At 36.8% G+C, this 20707-nt stretch overlaps 4 protein-coding genes and 1 long non-coding RNA gene across 7 annotated transcripts in view; 3 read left to right on the top strand and 2 right to left on the bottom strand.

Annotated features, from left to right (window-relative positions):
• Nucleotides 1–12390, top strand: part of sona (sol narae) — a 90632-nt gene extending 78242 nt beyond the window's left edge. Inside the window, exons 10-17 of one of the 3 annotated variants that reach the window (XM_076412930.1) lie at nucleotides 825–880; nucleotides 3231–3357; nucleotides 4564–4728; nucleotides 4783–4909; nucleotides 8072–8176; nucleotides 8232–8338; nucleotides 9457–9900; nucleotides 11705–12390. In XM_076412930.1, coding sequence (XP_076269045.1) covers nucleotides 825–880; nucleotides 3231–3357; nucleotides 4564–4728; nucleotides 4783–4909; nucleotides 8072–8176; nucleotides 8232–8338; nucleotides 9457–9900; nucleotides 11705–11708 — 1135 coding nt within the window. In that variant the 3' untranslated portion in view covers nucleotides 11709–12390. Of the gene's footprint in view, nucleotides 1–533; nucleotides 587–824; nucleotides 881–3230; nucleotides 3358–4563; nucleotides 4729–4782; nucleotides 4910–8071; nucleotides 8177–8231; nucleotides 8339–9456; nucleotides 9901–11704 lie in introns of all 3 variants that reach the window. The other 2 variants (XM_076412931.1, XM_076412932.1) reach the window with 2 other exon arrangements.
• Nucleotides 1–13960, bottom strand: part of wech (tripartite motif containing 71 protein wech) — a 155422-nt gene extending 141462 nt beyond the window's left edge. Inside the window, exon 1 of the mRNA XM_076412917.1 lies at nucleotides 13817–13960. The gene's annotated coding sequence lies outside the window, so the exon portion shown is untranslated. The remainder of the gene's footprint in view (nucleotides 1–13816) is intronic.
• On the bottom strand, nucleotides 13187–13758 carry LOC143201760 (transmembrane protein 14C). Its single transcript, XM_076413011.1, has 2 exons — nucleotides 13586–13758; nucleotides 13187–13527 (listed from the first exon to the last, which is right to left on the bottom strand). Exons 1-2 carry the CDS (start codon nucleotides 13659–13661, stop codon nucleotides 13277–13279), a joined length of 327 nt encoding a protein of 108 aa, XP_076269126.1. The 5' UTR covers nucleotides 13662–13758; the 3' UTR covers nucleotides 13187–13276.
• Nucleotides 13961–14029: 69 nt separating the features above from the next.
• On the top strand, nucleotides 14030–15496 carry Gclm (Glutamate-cysteine ligase modifier subunit). The gene is made up of 6 exons (XM_076412988.1): nucleotides 14030–14167; nucleotides 14226–14370; nucleotides 14424–14628; nucleotides 14681–14867; nucleotides 14919–15055; nucleotides 15109–15496. The coding sequence occupies exons 2-6, from the start codon at nucleotides 14263–14265 to the stop codon at nucleotides 15249–15251; spliced, it is 780 nt and encodes a 259-aa protein (XP_076269103.1). The 5' UTR covers nucleotides 14030–14167; nucleotides 14226–14262; the 3' UTR covers nucleotides 15252–15496.
• Nucleotides 15497–15600: 104 nt separating this feature from the next.
• LOC143201771 (uncharacterized) overlaps nucleotides 15601–20707 on the top strand; it is a 185281-nt gene continuing 180174 nt past the window's right edge. The window contains exon 1 of the long non-coding RNA XR_013006993.1: nucleotides 15601–15734. This is a non-coding gene — a long non-coding RNA (uncharacterized LOC143201771). The remainder of the gene's footprint in view (nucleotides 15735–20707) is intronic.

Raw genomic sequence — 20707 nt, 5'->3', positions numbered from 1 at the left:
ACAACAGAGCGCATCAATCAACTTAATTTGACTTTTGGCGATGAAGCTCCATCAAGAACCACCGTATATCGCTGGTTTAGTGAATTCAATAATACCTATTCCAGGTCGTTGACAATGATTCATAAAATTGATGCTGTTTGGATTTTATAACTTTCAAAATATAACATAACATTCCGCACCTATCCTCGTTCTTCCATATTTTCAAACCAATGTATGTTAAACCACCAAGAAGAACACAACAATTTAATTATTAATACTATAGAATTACTAATGTAACACAAAATCTAAATATTCTATAATATTTTGTTGTTTTGATCGACCGTACCGATCGACTCGACAAGAATGGACCGTCATTAGAAAAGGAAGACAATATGGTCAATTTTTTTCTATGGTTTATTCTATGCAGGATAATGCGCATGCGCCAAATTTTGCGATGTTGTGGAGTAACGTATCCTATAAAGCTCGAGCTCTCGAGGATATCGATCCGTCGTCAGACCCCAGCCATTCTCACCAGATATTTTCTTTGAATCTAGATACGACATGTGCCGCAGACGCAAGGGCGGACGTTGCACCAAGGGAACAGCCGGTAAATGACGAGCTTCAGCCTATATGCGGTTGTTTGTTGTTGTTGTTGTTGTTGCCGGATTGGCGCGTTGCGTGTTGATTCTTGTACATAGTCTTGGTTATTTTATTATTCTTATTTATATTTGGGCGGGGAAAGCCGAACGCTGCTCGTACTAACTCGAACGGAAGGCGACGGAGGTCGCCGCGATCGCCAGCCGAGGCGCATTACCAAACTGAGTGAATTTTTTCGATTTTTCCAGACTGGATATGTGCCGCCGGGCATACCCAACGGACCAATGCAATAGGGGGACCGCAGGTACCTGCTCTCCCATTAAATATCCCCCCCCACACCCCTCAACTGCTCATTATCATCTCCCGTTCTCTCGGACACTGAAAAATACCCACTGTCTAGCTCTGTCTGTCTCTCTGTCTCTGTTTGTTTCAAGTCACGTGTGAATAAATTCACCCGCACCAGGGATTTTAACAGTATTCTTAATTATCTCCTATTACCAAAGTCACCCCTCCCCCTCACACACATACACAACCCCCCCTCCAAACAAACAGTATCGGTATGTGAAGTCAGAGTTGTTGGTCGTGTTTAGTGTAAGATAGATAGATGTAAGATAGGTGCGTAAAAGCACGATACTTCACGTAAAAAAAGTTCCAGATACTTTGATATGGATGCTAGGCTCCTGAAGATAATGTAAATCTCTAACAGTCAAATCTTGGACAGCTTCTGATAGCTCAGGAAACCAGATTATTGATGTTCTTAAAAATAAAAACCCTTTAAAAAGCTAGATGTCTAAACGAACACGATTTCAAGCGAAAGATCAAAATCAATAGTTTTCGTATAATAAATATAACCAACATTCATATAGTGTATCCAATAAAACAGCGAATGCACATCATTAAAAGTACCATCATTAACTTTGTTTTAACACTTTTGTTGGTTTGCAACCTCCATTATTATCACTAATGTTTTGAAGAATTTCGTAAACATTTGACAACAATATGTCGACCAGTACCAACATAATTTTATAGAGTGATTCCGTTACATATTTCGACACATCAGTCAGCGTTTTGTCTCTTTTCAACTATGGTAAAATGAGAAGGAGAAATCCGCTCAGAGTTTAAAATGAAATTAAAATTTTTATTTCATTGCATTTCGACGTAATCTATGGCGTGCATTGGCTGTTTTTTTTTTTTTGGAAGAACGATATAAGTGTTTTCAATAGTACTGCAGAAGCAAGATGTTAAAAAAAAACACCTATAAGAATAAATGCAATGATTTCTATGAAACAGAAATATATGATTTGGACGAGATGTGAAAAATGTCCTATTAGATTCCAAAAAAACAACAATGGTGATTTCACAGCGATATCTCTACGTTAATACATATTTAAAAGATTTAGAAGTGAAAAATTTTAAAATTCAAACCAAATATTATGGAAACTAAGAATTACATTAACTAGTAGATGATAAAGTCATAACGACACTGGATACAAATCATGTAGAAGCAGCATTCTGTCAACATCAATTTAACAAATTTTATAAAGAATACTTTAGGCATAATTAAACAGTTTCAGAATAAAATACCGAGAAGAATTGTTGATGTCTCGTGATACTTAAATAGCAGTGATCTCTGTAGATACTTGTAAATGAACACTATTAACCAGATAATTATAAAACTGGCCAAGAGTCAAGAACAGAGACTTCATCATCATGTTAATTTCATCGAGAATTACTTAATGCAAGAATATCAGCTGAGAAGCATAAAATAATGATATAAGGGATATGATAACTTCTCCAAGAAGATGTTTCTTCATTACTCTGCAACTTAATGGCGTTCAATATGATATTATAAACTCCTTGACCGATCTGATGCTTGCTGATACAGATAATGAGTTTTATAATATTCTTTATGATATAGTTTGTACTGCAGAACAATATGGCAACTGATGGATCGCCTGCTATTGTAAATCCCATCCAGAGGAGAGCCAGTTCCAGAGATCCAAATACAGATACCGATACTCTTTGTCTGACCCATTTCAATTAGATCTGTACTGTAGTTTTTAGATATCGATGTCGTGTTTGTTTGTCTCTTTATTTTCCTACCCATTTGCACGAAATCGTACAACATCATCATCAAAATCTCAACTTTTCCCCACTTACTATTAAAATACGTAGCGGATACCTCGTCAACACTTATTCTTGCTCCATCTCTTCAGTCAATCACTCTGTACGTGTAGAAATACATAGATAATCAGCCCCTTTTAGTCGTACAACCTATCTCAGACATCACCAGGTCACTATAGACGTTGATATTCACATCCAAACAAACTTTCAGTTCTTCTGTAACATACTTGTGTATGCGTCATCGAGTATTTGTTAATATTTCCTTGTAACAATTAACCGAAACTAACCGATGAGTCGGGATTCGTCCGGGTACTAACAGGATGGTGGCTTGTCGGGCGGTGGAAGGTGCTTTTGTTTGTTGCCAGGCCATATAAACGCAAAACATTGTCCATTAACAACGAGCTGCCGAGGGCGCGCGCACGCTTCCGAGGTATAAGGGTTATACCACCGACTAATCCCTTTCAGGTGTCGGGTCATACGTAGGGACACTGACAGGACCCCAACCTAACCTGCCCGTTAAACAATTCTAGGATTCGCCTACGTAGGTGGCGCTTGCGTCGTCAACAAACGTCTGGAGAAGGTCAACTCGGTCGCCATCATCGAGGACACAGGCGGTTTTAGCGGTATCATCGTGGCTGCTCACGAAGTTGGACATTTGTAAGTTTTACTAGTTCTTAAGATCCTTTAACCATCTGTGATTTACCAGTTTCTTATTAATCCGCCTTTTGTTATGAAGCATCTTTGGCAAAGATTTCAAAGCAATTCTTGATTTAAAATTAGAAGACCTATAACTAATGAATTTCACTAGTTTATGATATACATTTGTTAATACGTATTTCTAGACGCAGGCCAAGTCTTTCATAAAGTACGACACATATAATCACTTCAAATAATTATATTTAAATCCTTTATTTCAAAAGAATATATAGAAATGGAACCCTTATATGCTGCAAGATACTACAATACTACAAGGTAGTGTCTTTGAATGAATATTGTATTTACTATATATTAGTGATATGCCTATATGTGAAAGAGTAGTTAGGGTCACATTTGGTGATGACATTGCACTATTTGCTACATGTAACAACATTGAGACAACTATAAATGCTGTCAATACACTAGTGACTGAACAAAGAAATGTCGAATACAATTGAATGCTACAAAGTCTACGTATGTGGATTTCATAGTGATAATCGATTCTAAATTAATTTCATATGTGAAAACAGCTAAATACTTGAGCATGGCACTGAGAGACAAGCTCAAGTTGCAATATCATGTTAAAAAGAAAAGAACAGAAATGTGTATGAGGCTCAAACAAATATGCTTGGACAACTATCCGAAGTAACACTCCTCAATATTCTGTTATTACACAAGCAAATCTTGAACCTTGTGTGAACTTAGAGTGTGCAATTATGCTGTTGCGTGAATTTAATATTGGTACGACCCAAACCTACTAAAACAAAATTCTTCATAGCATTATTAACTCTCCATGGCACATTAGAATTGAGGATAACCACTAAAATCTAAGATCTAAGGGTACCAGTGATCAACAACAACTACGACTTAACTAGTCTCTTAAAAATCTTTTGAACTAATACAGTTCAAAATCATGCCATTATGAAGAAAAACATACTAGACAGTTATAAATTAATAACGACTTGTAATATGTGTGCTATGTGCTTTTAACTTTCAAAATAATAATCGCAAAACATATTTTTCTTCTAAAGATTGCACCTAAAACTTTGATATGGAATTTTAATTATTTTAAGACGACATGGTCTCCAGAAGCTATATTACAATAAAGTTAATTAATATCGTCATAAACCATTTCTTCAAGCAATATAATGACTATTTTTAACGTAGATTGGGTGCGGTGCATGACGGTAGTCCACCACCATCGTATCTGGGTGGACCTGGTGCCGAAAAATGCCAATGGACCGACGGTTTCATCATGTCCGACCTGAGGCACACGGAACGAGGTTTCCGGTGGTCGCCCTGCAGCGTATCCAGCTTCCACCACTTCCTCAAGTAAGTGACGTCAACTCACAACAATCGAAAGGTAATTCAAGGGTCGTCTTTTAGCGGAGACACTGCCACATGCCTCTATAACGCCCCCCACGAAGACGAGAGCTTGCCCAGGGTGCTGCCGGGCAAACTGCTCAGTCTGGACGCCCAGTGCAAAAGAGATCGAGGAACCAGTGCGTGCTTTGTAAGTCAATAATAACAAATTATTCGATAGGTTTTGTGCCATCAGCCTGTTATTACATTTTTACACATCTGAGAGATATTTAAAAGAAACCCACTAGAATCAGCATTATTTTGACTGAAGTTACCAATTTCAGACAGTTGTGAAATAATATTAAAGATACATTTTCAAAATAAGACTTTAATGGGTCTAGAATTATGGAAAAATAGTTCTTTAATATATATTTATAACGTTTGAACATTTAATATAGGTCCCGAAAGTGGTTTTTCGAAATTCTGACTAGGCAACATAAATAAGAGCAATATTTTTGTATCCATTCTCATTAACTTGCAATTATTTAGGAGAAAATCAGAGCAAACAACTTGGAAATGGTAAAAAATTTTGACGACTACATATATGGAAAAAGTGTTAATATTTACCCCTCGGATGAAGAAAAAATCTCAAAAGTATTGGCAATTTGATTCTATACATCTTGCCTATCTTTCAAGCAATTTATGGATGCCATCCCAAAAAAATGTTTATCTTTTGAGCAAAATCATTCATTCATTGATGATTAAAGTTGATAGTTGGACGGGGCAAGGATTTTTCTCTTTTCCATTTGACTGTTATTCATTTGATGTTGCGCCCATCTTTTCGATTTTCTCCATTGCTCGTAATCGGTCGCTAATCGTTTCTCAGACCACTTTTAACGCTTCCGTCAATTGCCTTTGAGTTTGGGTTGGGTCTTCATCTAATAACTCTTGCAGCTTCGCAACATTTTTCGGTCTACCAGAACACTCTTTGTCCTGCACATCGAAATCACCACTTTCGAATTTTCTAAGCTCCGCCCGAGCCCGAGCCACTGTAAGTTTCTACCAGAAAACGAAGACCTTCAACGGGTTTTTCGGAACAAGCGGAACTTGACATTTCCGAAGAGGTATACATTTATGACAGTCACAAAATAATGTTCGAACAAACCCATAAATATATGACCAACAACAATTTGCTTAAAACTTTTTTATGGCAATTATTCCACATTTTCTCGTCATATGAACCTTCCCTGAACTCGCACACATGTTTCGAGCTCAAAATTAGCCAAATCGATTCGGCAATTCCCGAGTTCTAGCGGGACTAACGAACAGCAATTCGTTTTGAAAGGTCTAGAAGATAGAAGATAAGTCTTAAACCAAAGAATCGTTACTTTCGACGAAACGACAAAACCAATTGAACACGTACCACCTAGAACGTGTGAAAGCGGCTGTGATCTCTCGCAAACGGCGAAATATAAGGCACCGGGGTTGGGCCCTCGCTCAAAACTTAACTTTTTTTTTCCTTTTGAATCGAGATCGCCGAGCGAACTTACGCAACCGATCGGGCCGATTAAAATCTATCGGCGATCCGAATATCTGGTTCGATGGAGATTATGCAATGAGGCCGATTCGATTATCTAAGAGCCTCGTTTAGGACGAGGACGGCTATCGCTCATAACATCGCCACGTAACGCGGTTTGCCTCGTATCATCCCGCGGTATGAGGATTTTCTCCGGCGCAATTGGCATTACCGCTTTCGCAATCGTTTACCATATCGGCGCATCGATCTGTTACTTAAACAAACATCGTTTTCCTTCGAGAATCGATTAAAGAGCTGCAGCAGCATCTGTCTACGCGGTAACCAAAACGTGAAGGATTTATAAGGGCAAATATAAAAGTTATCGAATAAGAATCGAAATATGAGGGGTTCAAATTAACAAAAACTTCTATTACAGTCTCAACACGAACATAGTCCTCGTAGCTAGGAATCTATCAGTCCTAAAGAAAAGACTAAAGGGACGTAACTTGTCGTTATCCCATCTGGACCGCTGTTATAGAATATTCATCAAAATGTGAAGGGTTCAAAATAACAAAAACTTCGATTACACTTCAAAAATTATAGTATTTAACGGAAAGAAGTGGCACAAACCAAACCCCTATGCTTAAGTCGCCTCACTCATCAAATCATTCAGTCTTAAGACAAACACAGCCCATAGAAAGTCCTCGTAGAAAGAATTGTATCAGTCGCGCTATATTTGTATCACCTGAACCTTCGTCCGCCAGTTTGCTTTAGTTGATGTACTGGATATCATTATTTTTACACAAATTTTCATGGTGTAAGGAATGCCATCCCATGTGTTAGCAACTCCAAATTCAAATAGTGCATCGATCTGTTACTTAAACAAATATCGTTTTCCTTCGAGAAGGATCGATTAAAAAGCGGTAACCAAAACGTGAAGGATTTATAAAGGCAAATATAAAAGTTATCGAATATGAATCGAAATATGAGGGGTTTAAATTAACAAAAACTTCTATTACAGTCTCAACACAAACATAGTCCTCGTAGCCAGGAATGTATCAGTCCTAAAGAAAAGACTAAAGGGACGTAACTTGTCGTTATCCCATCTGGACCGCTGTTATAGAATATTCATCAAAATGTGAAGGGTCCAAAATAACAAAAACTTCGATTACACTTCAAAAATTATAGTATTTAACGGAAAGAAGTGGCACAAACCAAACCCCTATGCTTAAGTCGCCTCATCATTCAGTCTTAAGACAAACACAGCCCATAGAAAGTCCTCGTAGAAAGGACTGTATCAGTCGCGCTATATTTGTATCACCTGTACCTTCGTCCGCCAGTTTGCTTTAGTTGATGTACTGGATATCATTATTTTTACCCAAATTTTCATGGTGTAAGGAATGCCATTCCATGTGTTAGCAACTCCAAATTCAAATAGTCTACGACTAAGAAGGAAACCAACCAAACTGCAGTCCGCCTTTGGTGACCGTATACGCTGGACTGCAAGTTAATCCCAACAGAATATGTTTATATAGATTATAACCTCATCGGTACACAATACGTGACAAGACTTGATAAGATGATAAAACTAGTGAAAGAAGCTTTAAAATCATTTAGAAACACAGAAAATTTTATTGCACCCGCTGTATTCTCCAGACCTGGCTCCATTCGCTTACCATCTTTTCGCACCTCTTGGGAATGCGTCTCCAGAGCAGCACTTCGACCACTTCGATCCTTATCGAGAACACAGCTCCAAATTTTAACGATAAATCTGATACTGGTGGATATTTACGATTAAAAAAAATGAATTATTATTTCACGCATCTAATCCTCTCGTTCCCTCTCCACTTTTTTTAGAAAGACGACCGGGTGTGCGCCCAACTGTTCTGTTTCGATTCCGGTAGTGGCTACTGTGTAGCCTATAGACCCGCCGCCGAGGGCTCCATCTGCGGAGACGGCCAGGTAAGTTCACCGGGTGACCACGCACGTCACCAATTGACCGTCATACTTGTTCCAGTACTGTCTAAACGGCAGATGCGTGGCCGAGCACGAGAACATCATCCCGGACTACTCGCAGAACACGCCGTCCTACGTAAGACCAAGCGGATACACCGGAAGACCGTTGTAAGTATCGCTCTTCGGCGCGAAGCTCGCCGTCTACCAGGGAGGTGCATAAGTTCGCGAACCCTCACCAAATAACGCGGCATGTACTGATTCGAAGGAATAATACGGTTTAGCGTGTGCGTATTCTCATTCAGTAAACTCTTGGGGAACAGGAGCAAACATTATTTAGATAAATATTAGTCTATCCAAAATAGCAGTGAACTCACGTCATTTCAATTTATGACGATATGATGATATATATATATAGCCTATTCAAAACAGTAAGTGACACAGGATACCTGTCAAAAACGTCGCGATGTTGCCGCATCAACTCTGAATTTTAGTACATTTTGGCTCTGACATAACAAAATTTTAATATAAATAAAATAATGAATCAAATGTATGATCAAATGTTATGTATTATAATTTATTTTAACATTATAGTGCATCTAACGCATATATTATCGAAGGACTTAAAATTACAATTAATCATACAGCCACAATAATTTATAGGTTAGAGTTGTTTTATTATATATACATTGAACTTTTTTCTACACTAGTATAGGTAGCGTTCTAAGCGCGTTTTTTTATGAAGTGGTATCCCCCGAAGGCCTAATCCACCTAATTAACAAATGTATATCTAGTAATGTATATTTTATTTCATGTTTTTTATTTTTTTGAGATGCAGTGAAGATGCAACGCGCAAGATATATTTTCAATAAAAACCGCGGCGATTTAAAATCTATTAAAAAAAGCCTTAAAACAACGTTTGCCGGTTTGCCGGCGTCTGACAAACGGACAATTGTGTAGGCTCATTCGGTTACGTGTTCGAACTTCCGCAACAGCATTCTATCTCCCTTTAAATAGAATAAAATGAGAAGGAAAATATTATCTGACTGTAAAACGAATTTACAACTTTCGACAGACACATATTGATCACGTGTGTCACTACTGTTTTGAATAGACTATATATCCACAAAGGATGCGCATTAAAGCTAGAAAAAGAGATCAACATAGCCGACTGCGCGCATGCTTTAAACCGAATAATTGCTCCCAATCAGCGTATACTCCAAATAGCGACGTCCAGCGACAGCCGCAACTTATGTACGATCCTAATTCTTATATGTGTAACACCATAGGTTTTACGAAAATGAGAGGGGAGAGTACAACCCCCTACCCCCCGACAATTACAAGTCGAAAATCCTCCCCTACCAGCCGCCCAACTCCTACAACTACCAACCCACTCCCGCCCCCACCACCGTCCCCACCACCATGACCACCACCACCACGAACCCCGGCACCATCACCACCACCACCGCCTCCCCCTGGACGCAGCGCTGGACCTGGGGATGGTTTGTGGCCTCGTCCACGCCGTCCCCACCGGCCGCCACCACCACCAAGAACCCCTACGACTTCGGGGACTTCGGCAAGAAGGCGAACGAGGACCTCAACAGCAACTACCTAAAGCGCTCGTACAACTCGGCGAGCTATTTCGGCGACAGCAGCGACCTGAAAAACAGTACCATCAGTACGACGATCATTTCGAAGACCGGCTTCAAAATTATCAATGCGCGAAAACAGGGGTAAGACGTCCAGACATCAGGTCGTCTCCTTTTCCATTCAGAATGCGTCTTCGGATGGTGACATATCCCCATCTTCTTTCTCTGTATCTCTCTCTATATATATATACATGCATATATCTTCTTCTCGGCAGGTTATACGACTCAAAATGGTAGATAAACATCAAAAATTAATTTTTTGACGGCTCCATGGACCATGCAAATCCTTTTGTTAATAAAAAGATCAGTCCATTTGATGATCATTTAAACAATGTTGATTGATATCGTTGATTCATCCACGCATTAACCTAAATACCAAAACACCTTATATAGAAAAATAAAAACACTGAAGATATTTTGCTTACAAAAATATAAAACGCCACAAGAAGATTTACATAGTAAAATCATAATCAATATCATGTGAAAGAACCTCACACTGTATGAAGAAGTAAAATTTCTAAAAAAATAAATGAACCATAAGAAGAAAACCGATCTTCTGTTTTTTTTTGAGAATCGTACATGAAAAGTCGCAGAGAGAAATATGAAAGGCTAGATAAAAATTCAACTTCGTCATCGATACAGGATATAGAAAAAAAAAACAGATGAGAAAAGGTCAGATCCAGGTTGTCAGATAAATACAAACATTTGTAAGAAGACTAATCATTTCTTCATCATCAACAGAAATAGATTTAATGTTGTAGTATTAGATACTAATAAATTTCGTCGGCACAAAATATAGAAGAAAAACTGAAGCAAAATTCAACCTTCTATTGAAATAAGAAAATAAATATAAAAATCGATAATTAGATATCGTGAAGACATTCGGTGCTTTACCTTGTAATTTTAAGTGAAAATATTACAGAAAATTGTATTGAGTATTTACTGTTCAGTAAATAGTAAAGAACAAATCGACAGCTAAGTACAAAATATCGGTAAGAACAAAACCAATCTTCACATATATTTGTTATCTATCGTCCCAAGAATAATTACAGAAATCGGCTTAATCTTGTAGACCTAGCTATGAGCAAGTTCCATCATCGTCAACACAAAATGTAGATTAAAAAAGAATATGACCTAAAGCTTCAAAAAAAAAATAGCAGAACTGTGCTAGATAAAGGAACCATCTACCATTTTGTATTATATAACCTATTCTTCTTCTTCTGGACCGATTTGGACTCATCAACCTCAGTAGTATTTGTGTAACAATCATCATCAATATAAAAAAAACCGTATATCCTCCTCCATGTGTTTCTAATTACGTGTAGATACTACCTCTTGATCTTTGTTCTACTATTTGTGGGAATTAACCAAAATAAAATCTTTACCAGTCGGTATAACAGGGCAGATCGAAAGTTCTGTGACACGTAGCGGTGGACGGGGACGAGGAAACCTTTCGTTCTGCTCTGGTATACGTCAGTAACTCTTCCAGATCGCGTGCATCAGACCAACGTCAATGTGCGTCACCTCGTCGAGGTTGGAAACATCAGTAGTGTATTTAACATCTCCAGTTATCATCAGTTTAATGACCATATGGTGGCGTCGACTGTATTATTGGATTATCCGAATTGAGAGCGCGTGCTTGTTGACGATATGGCGAATAAAACTGTCTCAATCCGGTTAATTCGTAGATTCAGAACCATTAGTAGTCGTAGAATACATTTTTTTCTATATAGGTTAGAGTAATTTCGCCTCGTCCGGATAATGGTAAAGCAATGTCGGAGATTTGACACCAACACCACATTTACCATCATCCAGGTCGACGTCTCGGATACAAAAAGAAACCCTTCATCCTCGCCCTCGTGTAATATTCTCTGTACTTTATTTTTAGTTAAGAACCACGGGCCGGACGCGCCTTAAGGACTGGACCAAGGCCGCCATCAGGAAAACCGACCAAGCACTGCAGAGGGTACGATGACGAAGGCCCAGAGATTAAGGTGTCGACCAATCCGAGTCGAAGTGATCACAAACACACGGACAAATCGTTGCGTACGACCGTATGTGACGTGCTGAGTACGCATGAGTGATGCTAGTGATGATAAATTATCAGTAGGATTAAGAGTGACGCGAACTGTACCCCTCCAGACTCCACGTGCAATACACTGCCCCCTATTTCTAGTGTCTTCAGGCTCTCATCTCATATTATTTATCTTTATATTGCATCCGTTATCTTTCGTCGGCGGGAAGGGAGAAGAGACCGTCGTTCCATTTCGGTGAAAATCGCGAGAGAAAAAAAAACACCACACGAAGCACCCTTTATTTATTCGAAACAAAAAAAAATCAAGACGTGTAACCATTCGTTGTATATTACCCTGTATCTTTTAAGGTCGTGTTCCTGTCGTCATCCAGTGATACGGAGGCGCGGCGTTAAAAACTAAGTTATTTCTTTTTTGTTGCGTGATGTGTTGAAGCACCAGGCCTCTAGATATTATTTATGAATAGGTTTCTAGTTTTTAATGGTTATATTGATGTATAACGTAAAACCCACATGATTGAAATTAAATTTATTTTTAATAACATCATCTTGTTCATTCCCTAACCAGTTCCCGTTTATTAGTTATTTATTTTATTAGGAAAACAACGAACTGAGAAATAGTTAACTGAGTTTGTGATACTTGGAAAATATATAAATTTTGAGTGTATAGTATAACTTAACCATTTCTATATTTATTCTTGTATTTGTAATGTCATGAGAAGTATTACCTTAATTTTGAAAAAAATTTGCTTTCATTTATTTATTTCTCGCCAAAATATCTGTACTTTCAAATTATATGAGACATACAAAACATATAGAAAGTAATTATACGGCGGCAACATTTTTAAAAGAATGTGCATGTGTTTAATCGATATCAATCCTAGTCAATATACACCCCACGATACAGGAAAAAACTATTTAATTCTAAAATAAGAAAGAATTGTTCTCTTGTCAAATGATCAAATAAAAGACAATCTGTGAAATGTCGCTAAACGAAACAGTACGTTTTCTTTACCATATATAATTAAAAACTGGATTTTAAAAATAAATTATCCTAGACAGTGTCAATAGTAACAACCGAGGAAAATATGTTTTAATTATGATACTTTTAATAATACATTTCAACAGGCTGTAATATTTCTTTAACTAAAAGTCTATATATCTTTTCTTAAATATAAGGACCTAGCAAAGAAAATATAAGACATTCTCCATTTTAACATGAAAAAGGCTTGATAAATACACTTGTTAGTTGTAACATTAAACAAGATTACAAACAGAACTGATAATAATTACTTTAATTAATCTTATCATACTCTCAAAAAGGTAATATAACAAATATTATGCAACTGAAATTAAATTTATTCCTTAATGATACATATATAGCGAAAAATTAACCGTTAACCCTAAATATAACATGTCAGAAACAATCTAGTGATGAGTGGGGGTAGTTCCAAGAGCCCTGAGACCTATACGCCCAATATTCAGTACTGAAAGAAGGGCCACTACACCCGCAGGCATAATTTTTCTGGAATTGTAGAACCTGTAGCCCATCAAGCCGGCCAAAATTGAACTGGCACCCAACTGAATTGTGCTATTGCTTGAATCCTGACTGGTTTGATAAGCCCCTACCGCTAAAGTAGTGCCGAACGCAAGTCCAGCCGCCAGAGATGGGATTGAACCTATCAAAACATGACTTGTAGATTTTTTAGATACAAATTGCTACTAGTAATATATTACCAGCTTTAGCGTATCCTATAACACCACCAGCAGCTACAATACCCGCGTATAAATAACCAAAAATATCAACAGGCATTTTGATACAAGAACGCAAACAATTAAGCGAAAATATAACAGAGAAACAACTTTTACAATCGCTACAAATGTGAGGTTAAGCTCGATTTGACACTGAACGATTTACAGATACTATCATCATTATGATGCAAAATTATATTAAAAAGTAAGACTTACCGTTATAAATCCGACACAGTACATTTTCATGACTAACATTATGGTGGCACAGTTATAATGTAAATACCGCACGAAAAACACAATAATTTTGTGTAAGAAAAAGGATATTTTAAACATTTAATTTTTTGCGCTAAATACTAACTTAGCTCCACCTATGCGGACTATATAACATTAACTCAACTGACAACAACAAGAAATCTGTGATTATAAAACGTGAATTTTAATTGGACATATAACATATGAGGGATTATTTATCCCGTACACATTAAAAAAAAATCATCTATTAAATATCTGCATGATTAGCCGATTTTTATTATAAATAAGATAGGATCCTTAGTATAGTCATTCAAGGTCAGATAGTACTACATTTAATTAGGTTATTTTATATACTTTCAGTTTGATTGTGCAGGTTTTCGAAGAACGTTGAAAACGAAATATTGCGAAATATGACTTCGAACGGGTTGATCTTTAATAGAAAAGTGATTTTCAGCACTGGAAATATAATGTCAATCAGTGATATTACCAGAAAACCAAGTCAAAGTTCGACCGAAGAGGTTAGTAATATTCAAGTTTCATATACTCAGTGAAAACAAAAATGGTGTTATAGTTGATTGATGCCATAAAGTTCACGTTAAAAGATCATGAAAAAAAACCGAATCATTGTATAGAGTCCAACGATTCTAAGTATATAAACAGGACCGATGACATTCCATCAAAAATAAAGGAGTTTGATATAGAAGAGTTGAAAATTGGTCTTAAGGTGTTTCTGGTTAATGACAATGAAGAATTGTTAAAAGAAGCCTTGCAAACAGGTATGGATAATATTTCCCTTGGTAGTTTATAATTAAAAATGTTAACTTGCAGCTCTGTCGTGGCAATTAAAGATAGACAAAGTGACAGATGTTATTGTTTCCTTCAAAAAGCCTCAGTCAGAGCAGAAATCTGATGATCTAAATGAGATTAAAAAGATCTGGATACTCTTGGAAAAGTATGTAGAGGATGGTGTTGTCGGTCAATTGGGCATAGCAGATGTAGAAGAAAGCACATTTAGGTATTGTGAGGCTAAATGTTTACTTTGTAGTTTTTAATGAAAATATTGCAGGGAACTATATGAGTGGGCCAAGGTCAAACCAAACATAATCCAAATTAATTTGTCCACTTGCTGTGTTGTTCCAGCAACCTTGCAGGGTTTCTGTAAAGAAAACGATATAAAATTATTAACACACAGTGATTCTAGTGGTATTGTTAACCAAGTTATAGTAAATGTTGTACTTTATAACTGTGTTTTTTAGATATTTTACCAGAACAATCGGTAGGAGAGGTATTTGGTACTCCTCTAGATCTACAGTGGGCTGTACGCTTCACCATTCACATTAAATGCCGTGGAGTGCTAACAACAAAAGGATATTGTCTTTGTATTCAGCCAAAAGACTAAATAACTATATAATCCGACGAAAATTCACATTATATAAGTATTGTTTCTGAAGAGAACACCTTTATCAATATTATTAATATTATCCTGGGTTGCTTTTTACTATTGGTAATAGTTTGGGTCCCTGTCGATGAACACTTTATTATTCCAAGGGTGATAAAATCAGTATTTTATATATAAATGTACGCCTGTAACAATCACCTTCCATATTTATCAATAAAAGCAAATAAAATCAAATCATCCTAGAAGTCTTAGTTTCATTTTCCTATCGATATCGTCGCTTGGCGTTAGTGCGACAAAAAGCCGATAGGTAGTCCACACAACGCGCGTTTCAATTTGTTTTTTAGATCTAGGCGGCTGTTTGTTGTCATATTACAACAAAAAAACGATCGGAATTTGTCAGTTTGTCGATAAGAGTTTTAAGACATCAGTTCGTGTGTGAGTTTGTGCTTTTTTAAGGAATCAAAACAACCGGCAAAATATTTCGTAAGTAATATACAGCTGTAATATTCCATAAATGTTTATATGAAAATTTCGATCTACCAATCTGCAGTTTTATATATTTTTGGAGCACAAGCAATAAACATTATTGCTACTACTGTATAGTATTGAAGGAAAAAACCAAATATCATTTTAGGGTTATTAATAAATAATAATTTTTAATGTAACGGCTATATCATAATATTATTCCGTTATGCGTTTTACTATCGATAATAGTTTGGAATGAGATAAATTAATATTATATTATAATAAAACAAAACAAAGGAAAAAATTAAATAAATTCATTTCTTAAAATTTTTCATTCTGAGCAGACATTCTCCGTTAGTTCAACGAATGACGGATAGGGGGCACCCGTACCACGCATTAGAATTTGGATCAAGGCGGCTTTTTGTACCTATGTAACAAAAACTATCTATGTTTGTTATTTTGCCCACAAAAAATTCATATCAGTTTGTATGTTTACTAATCTGAATTATCCAAAAAGGTTGTTGTTATAATTTGTAAGTAATATTTGCATGTTATTTTAATTTTCTTTCGGCAATATATGAGAATTTCCTCCTATTGAATTTATAGCTATCGATTCGTTTTTCGCGTTGTCTGTCTATTAGGCTAATGAAACACTATTTATTTTTGTCCAGGTGTATATTAAAACTATATAATGCTAATACATAACTTCTAATTTACGTGTAAATTCTGTTTCGAATATTCATGATGGCTCGAATTATAATAAAATCATGTCGGAACCAAGACTCGTATAATATTTAAATATAAAATAATTATTTATACCTAGTTAATAGAATTGATCATTTTCAAATTCCTGATTTCAGATCTGGTATAAACGAAATTATAATACTAAACGTATCACAATATATGTAAAAAAAGTATGGTTAATTTAGTAATGTAGTTCTTTTTTGACCATATTTTTGACTAATGTGATATTTACATTTTAAATATTGGTCGACTGTGAGCTATTTTCAGTTTTTTTTTTATAATAGGCCAGATATAAACAAAACTATATCAGGATCTACGTAAAATTGGACGGTTATTCTGGTGGCGTACTTATTTTAATTGATAATAATTACCTAAACTAATTGGTAACCAGGCAAACACAAGCAGTCGATGTTATTCGGTCCGGTATTTATCGAGCATAGAATTGTAGGAAATCGTGTTCGATTTTTTCGCTGCGTCCACGCTACGAGCGCGGCCCCAGGGAAACAGTTGCCGGTGCCGTCCTTAACTCACCGACAAATCGAAAGACCGAGACCGGACCCAGCAGAAAAAAGCCTCGCCGCTTCGCAAAAGCTCCGAATAAAAACGACTGTCCTCTATCGCAGAAGCGAATCTCCGATAGCCGACATCGAATAAATTAACTTCCTGCTATCGGGGAATGTTCGGGCGGCTGTTCGCGTCGCGACGCCTGTCAGCTTTTCGTAGAAAATGCTCGGACGGTAACGTGCACCACTTGTTGCTTCCTAATTCCTCTAGATTTGTTTTTTTGCTATTGCTGGTTTGGTGGTTTCTTTTACTCGTTAGTATATAGAGTCCGTTCAATAAAACAGTGAACTTACGTTATATAAATTAATGATGGCAAAATGACGCAATGTTGCCGCATCGAGTGCATGAGTTTCAGTTCATTTTGGCTCTGACGTAACACAATTCTAATCTAAATAGAATAATGAAAAAAAAATGTTATCAAATAATATTTATTTTAACATTATGGTTTATCTAATATATATATATATATATATATATATATATATATATATATATATATATATATATATTTTTTTTTTACAAGGATTTTAACGACAATTCAACGACTGTCATAATAGTTTGTAGATTATAGTTGTCGGCTTCGGTACAGTGTTTTCTGGTAGAGTCATTTTAATATCACTGTATTTCTTCTTAGTTTCTCCTGTTACTACTTGTATACGTCATTCTTGATAAAACTAGATATAATCACTGCATTTTTCCTAAAGCATTTGCTATATCTGCAATTTAATATTTTCTTTCTCTCTCCTCCTTCCACATTTTAACCAAATGCTAATATATATTCTGAACAATTACGCACGTACCAATGTAGATAAATATTTCATGCTCTACAGTATAATTATTTCTATAATTATCATATAAAAATTATATATACACCTTTAGTTGTTTCCACTCTCATCCCCCTGTCTTAGAAATTGTCATCCACTGAGCCATGATCCCCAAAAAGTTTCATTCAAGTGAATAACTAAGCTGTTAATTTCCAATCTGTCTAAGACTTGTTCACGATTCCATGACGATGATGTTATTAAACCATTCCTGTTATTATTTAACAACAATATATCTGCAATGAATTTTTAATAATTGTTATGAGTAATAAAACCTAATCAATTGATGTTTCAACTATTTTTACTATCTTACCATGAGTGTCCCTATGTCCCATTCTGGAATATCCCACTTCTCGTCATGTCCATCTTTGTTCCACCCATGACTCTTTTAAGGTATTTGATTTATTCTGCTTGTATATTACTTTTATGGCCTTGACAATAGCTAAGTCTCGTAACTGAATGTTAGAATTGGTTTAAAAATTGCTTTATATATTTGATGAGGGCTTCCATTATTTTTTATTTTCTTGATCTTTTCTATCTCCTTTATTTTCCCCTTATTTTTATACCCTGTATGTAATATTATAAACAGGATTTGACTGAATTTCTGCCTTGTCTTAGTCCAGCTTGACTATTGAAGGTTTTTGATTTCATGTATCTGCAATGACGGTATTGATGTTTATCCTGTATGTTTCTTGGATTATTTTTACAATTTTATTAGTTATACATCAGTGTTTTAATATAATCCATAGTGTTTATCTTCTTTCTCTGTCAAATGGCTTTTCCAAAGCAATGAATCTGTTATTTGGGGGTTGGAATTTTTCCGCTATTTTTTTTACCAATTTTTTAATATGTAGTCTATTCAAAGTTATTTTGTACATGCGTCATCTAAATTTGTGACGTCAAAACGTCGCTATGTTGCCGCATCAACTCTGAATTTTAGTTTTTTTTTTGTTCTGGCCTAAAAAACCAGGCGGTGGAATGCATGACCCATACCTGGTCGCGGAGACTTGCCCTGGAGTGACAAGTTGGACCGGGTTATGTGGGACTGCCTCTGGGCTTACCAATACACTAAACCGAAACCGCCTCACAGTTGACCCCTGTGGATCACTACTGCTACTGCATTAAATTTGGGGATATGGCACCCGCTGATCGGGCAGCCGTTATAGGGCACGAGGGCCCGGCGATTCTATTGATTCGCGAACCTGAGTTAACACACAACTGGGTATTGTTGTATGGGGGCAAAAGTTATGACTGTAGCGACGGATGAGGTCGTTTCAGCCTGGAAAAGGGGGGGAGCTTGGCGGTGACGCGGTGCTAAGCTCCCAGCATGTCGACCAGCTCGCGAACAAGCGCGTTTTCAGAAGAACTTGAGCTGAGTTGTTGTTTGTGGAATGATTGATGTATGAAGTGCTTGATTTCTGGAGTGTCAGTTTCCCTATGAATTTGATTATTTCTGACAAATCATGGAGCGTTTAATATTCTCCTGAGGAGCTTATTTTGGAAAACTTGAAGCCGTTTGACCCGGTTGGGTGTAACAAACTTGAAGTAGACATTAGATCCGTAGAGGAGTACGGACCGAATTAACATCTTGTAAAATAAGCATTTGATGGAGATGGGAAGTCTGCTAGAAGGGCAGATCGGAGAAGATAGCAGGTTTGCTATCCCCGAACCTTTTTGGATTGCTTTCTGGATTTGGGAATGCCAACCGAACCGCCGGTCGAAGTGAAGACCTAGATACGTGACGTTATCCAGCCATGGAATTATTGCGGAAAATGAACTGAATTTTAGCTCAATTTGGCTTCTGTTCAGTTGAATAAAAAATGTTTTCAAATATAATTTATATTAACATTATAGTACATCTAAAAACTACAATTAATTATACAGCCACAATAGTTTATAGGTCTGAGTTATACCATGAGACAACCGGACGACATTGACAGGCTCATTCGTCTATGCGTTCCAACTAATCAGATATTATTGTGTTTCTTTTTAACTAGAATAAAATGAGAAGGAAAATATTGTCTGATTCTGAAACGAATTTACAAATTGCGGCAGGCAACACATTAAACATCTTGATGACGTACGTACCAAAAAATATGCTGTATAGACTATATGTAATTTTATAAAAAAAAATTATGAGTGATAAAAATTTGTTCAAAACGTTTTTACAATCATTTTTCTGTCGGTTTTGCTTTTAGTCCCAAAAAAGTCGTTCTCAGACACGTATTGGACGTCGATTATATTTGTTCACGCGCTAAATAATTAATCCTGTCTCTAGGAGGCGTCGCCGCCTTCGTCCATTAAGTGAAGGAAGTCACAAAATCAGATCGATCTGATCGGCTTTCGGAGGGTGACCGACGGCCTGGAACAACGGTTCCAGGATGTGACCGGCGATCTGGTTACCCGTGTGATCGTTCCCCGCGCCACCCCGCCCCACACCCGCTACGGTCTAATAATCGGCCGTAAAAATACGTTCGCGTTATGTCATTACGTCGTACTATTCTGGCCAGAAAGCGGACGATTATTTCGTCAGTAGGACTCGAATATCTTGATAACGATTGATGGCAGGCCATATAATCTAAATAATTAAACAAAAATATTGTTATCAAATGTAATTTATTTTAATATTATAGTTGTATCGACCTTGAGGCATGTCGAATTTAACATCGTGGAATAACAGTCTACGAAATACCCAGAAATATAATCCCAGATGTTGAACACGGGCGAGGTGCCGGCAGCGCCAACTAGAACCCGATAACGAATAGGTGGCAACCCCGAGACGTTTATCTGGGATGTTATTGAAGGGTATTTCCATTGGTTGAGTGCTCAATCATCGTTTGGTTTAGACGTGCCACCAACGAC

Source organism: Rhynchophorus ferrugineus, unplaced genomic scaffold, assembly GCF_030347505.1.
Source record: "Rhynchophorus ferrugineus isolate W39M unplaced genomic scaffold, kcgeb_rfMv2 rfM8, whole genome shotgun sequence".
In the NCBI taxonomy this organism is placed as follows: Eukaryota; Metazoa; Arthropoda; class Insecta; order Coleoptera; family Curculionidae; genus Rhynchophorus; species Rhynchophorus ferrugineus.
This window is presented reverse-complemented; position numbering and strand designations above follow the sequence as displayed.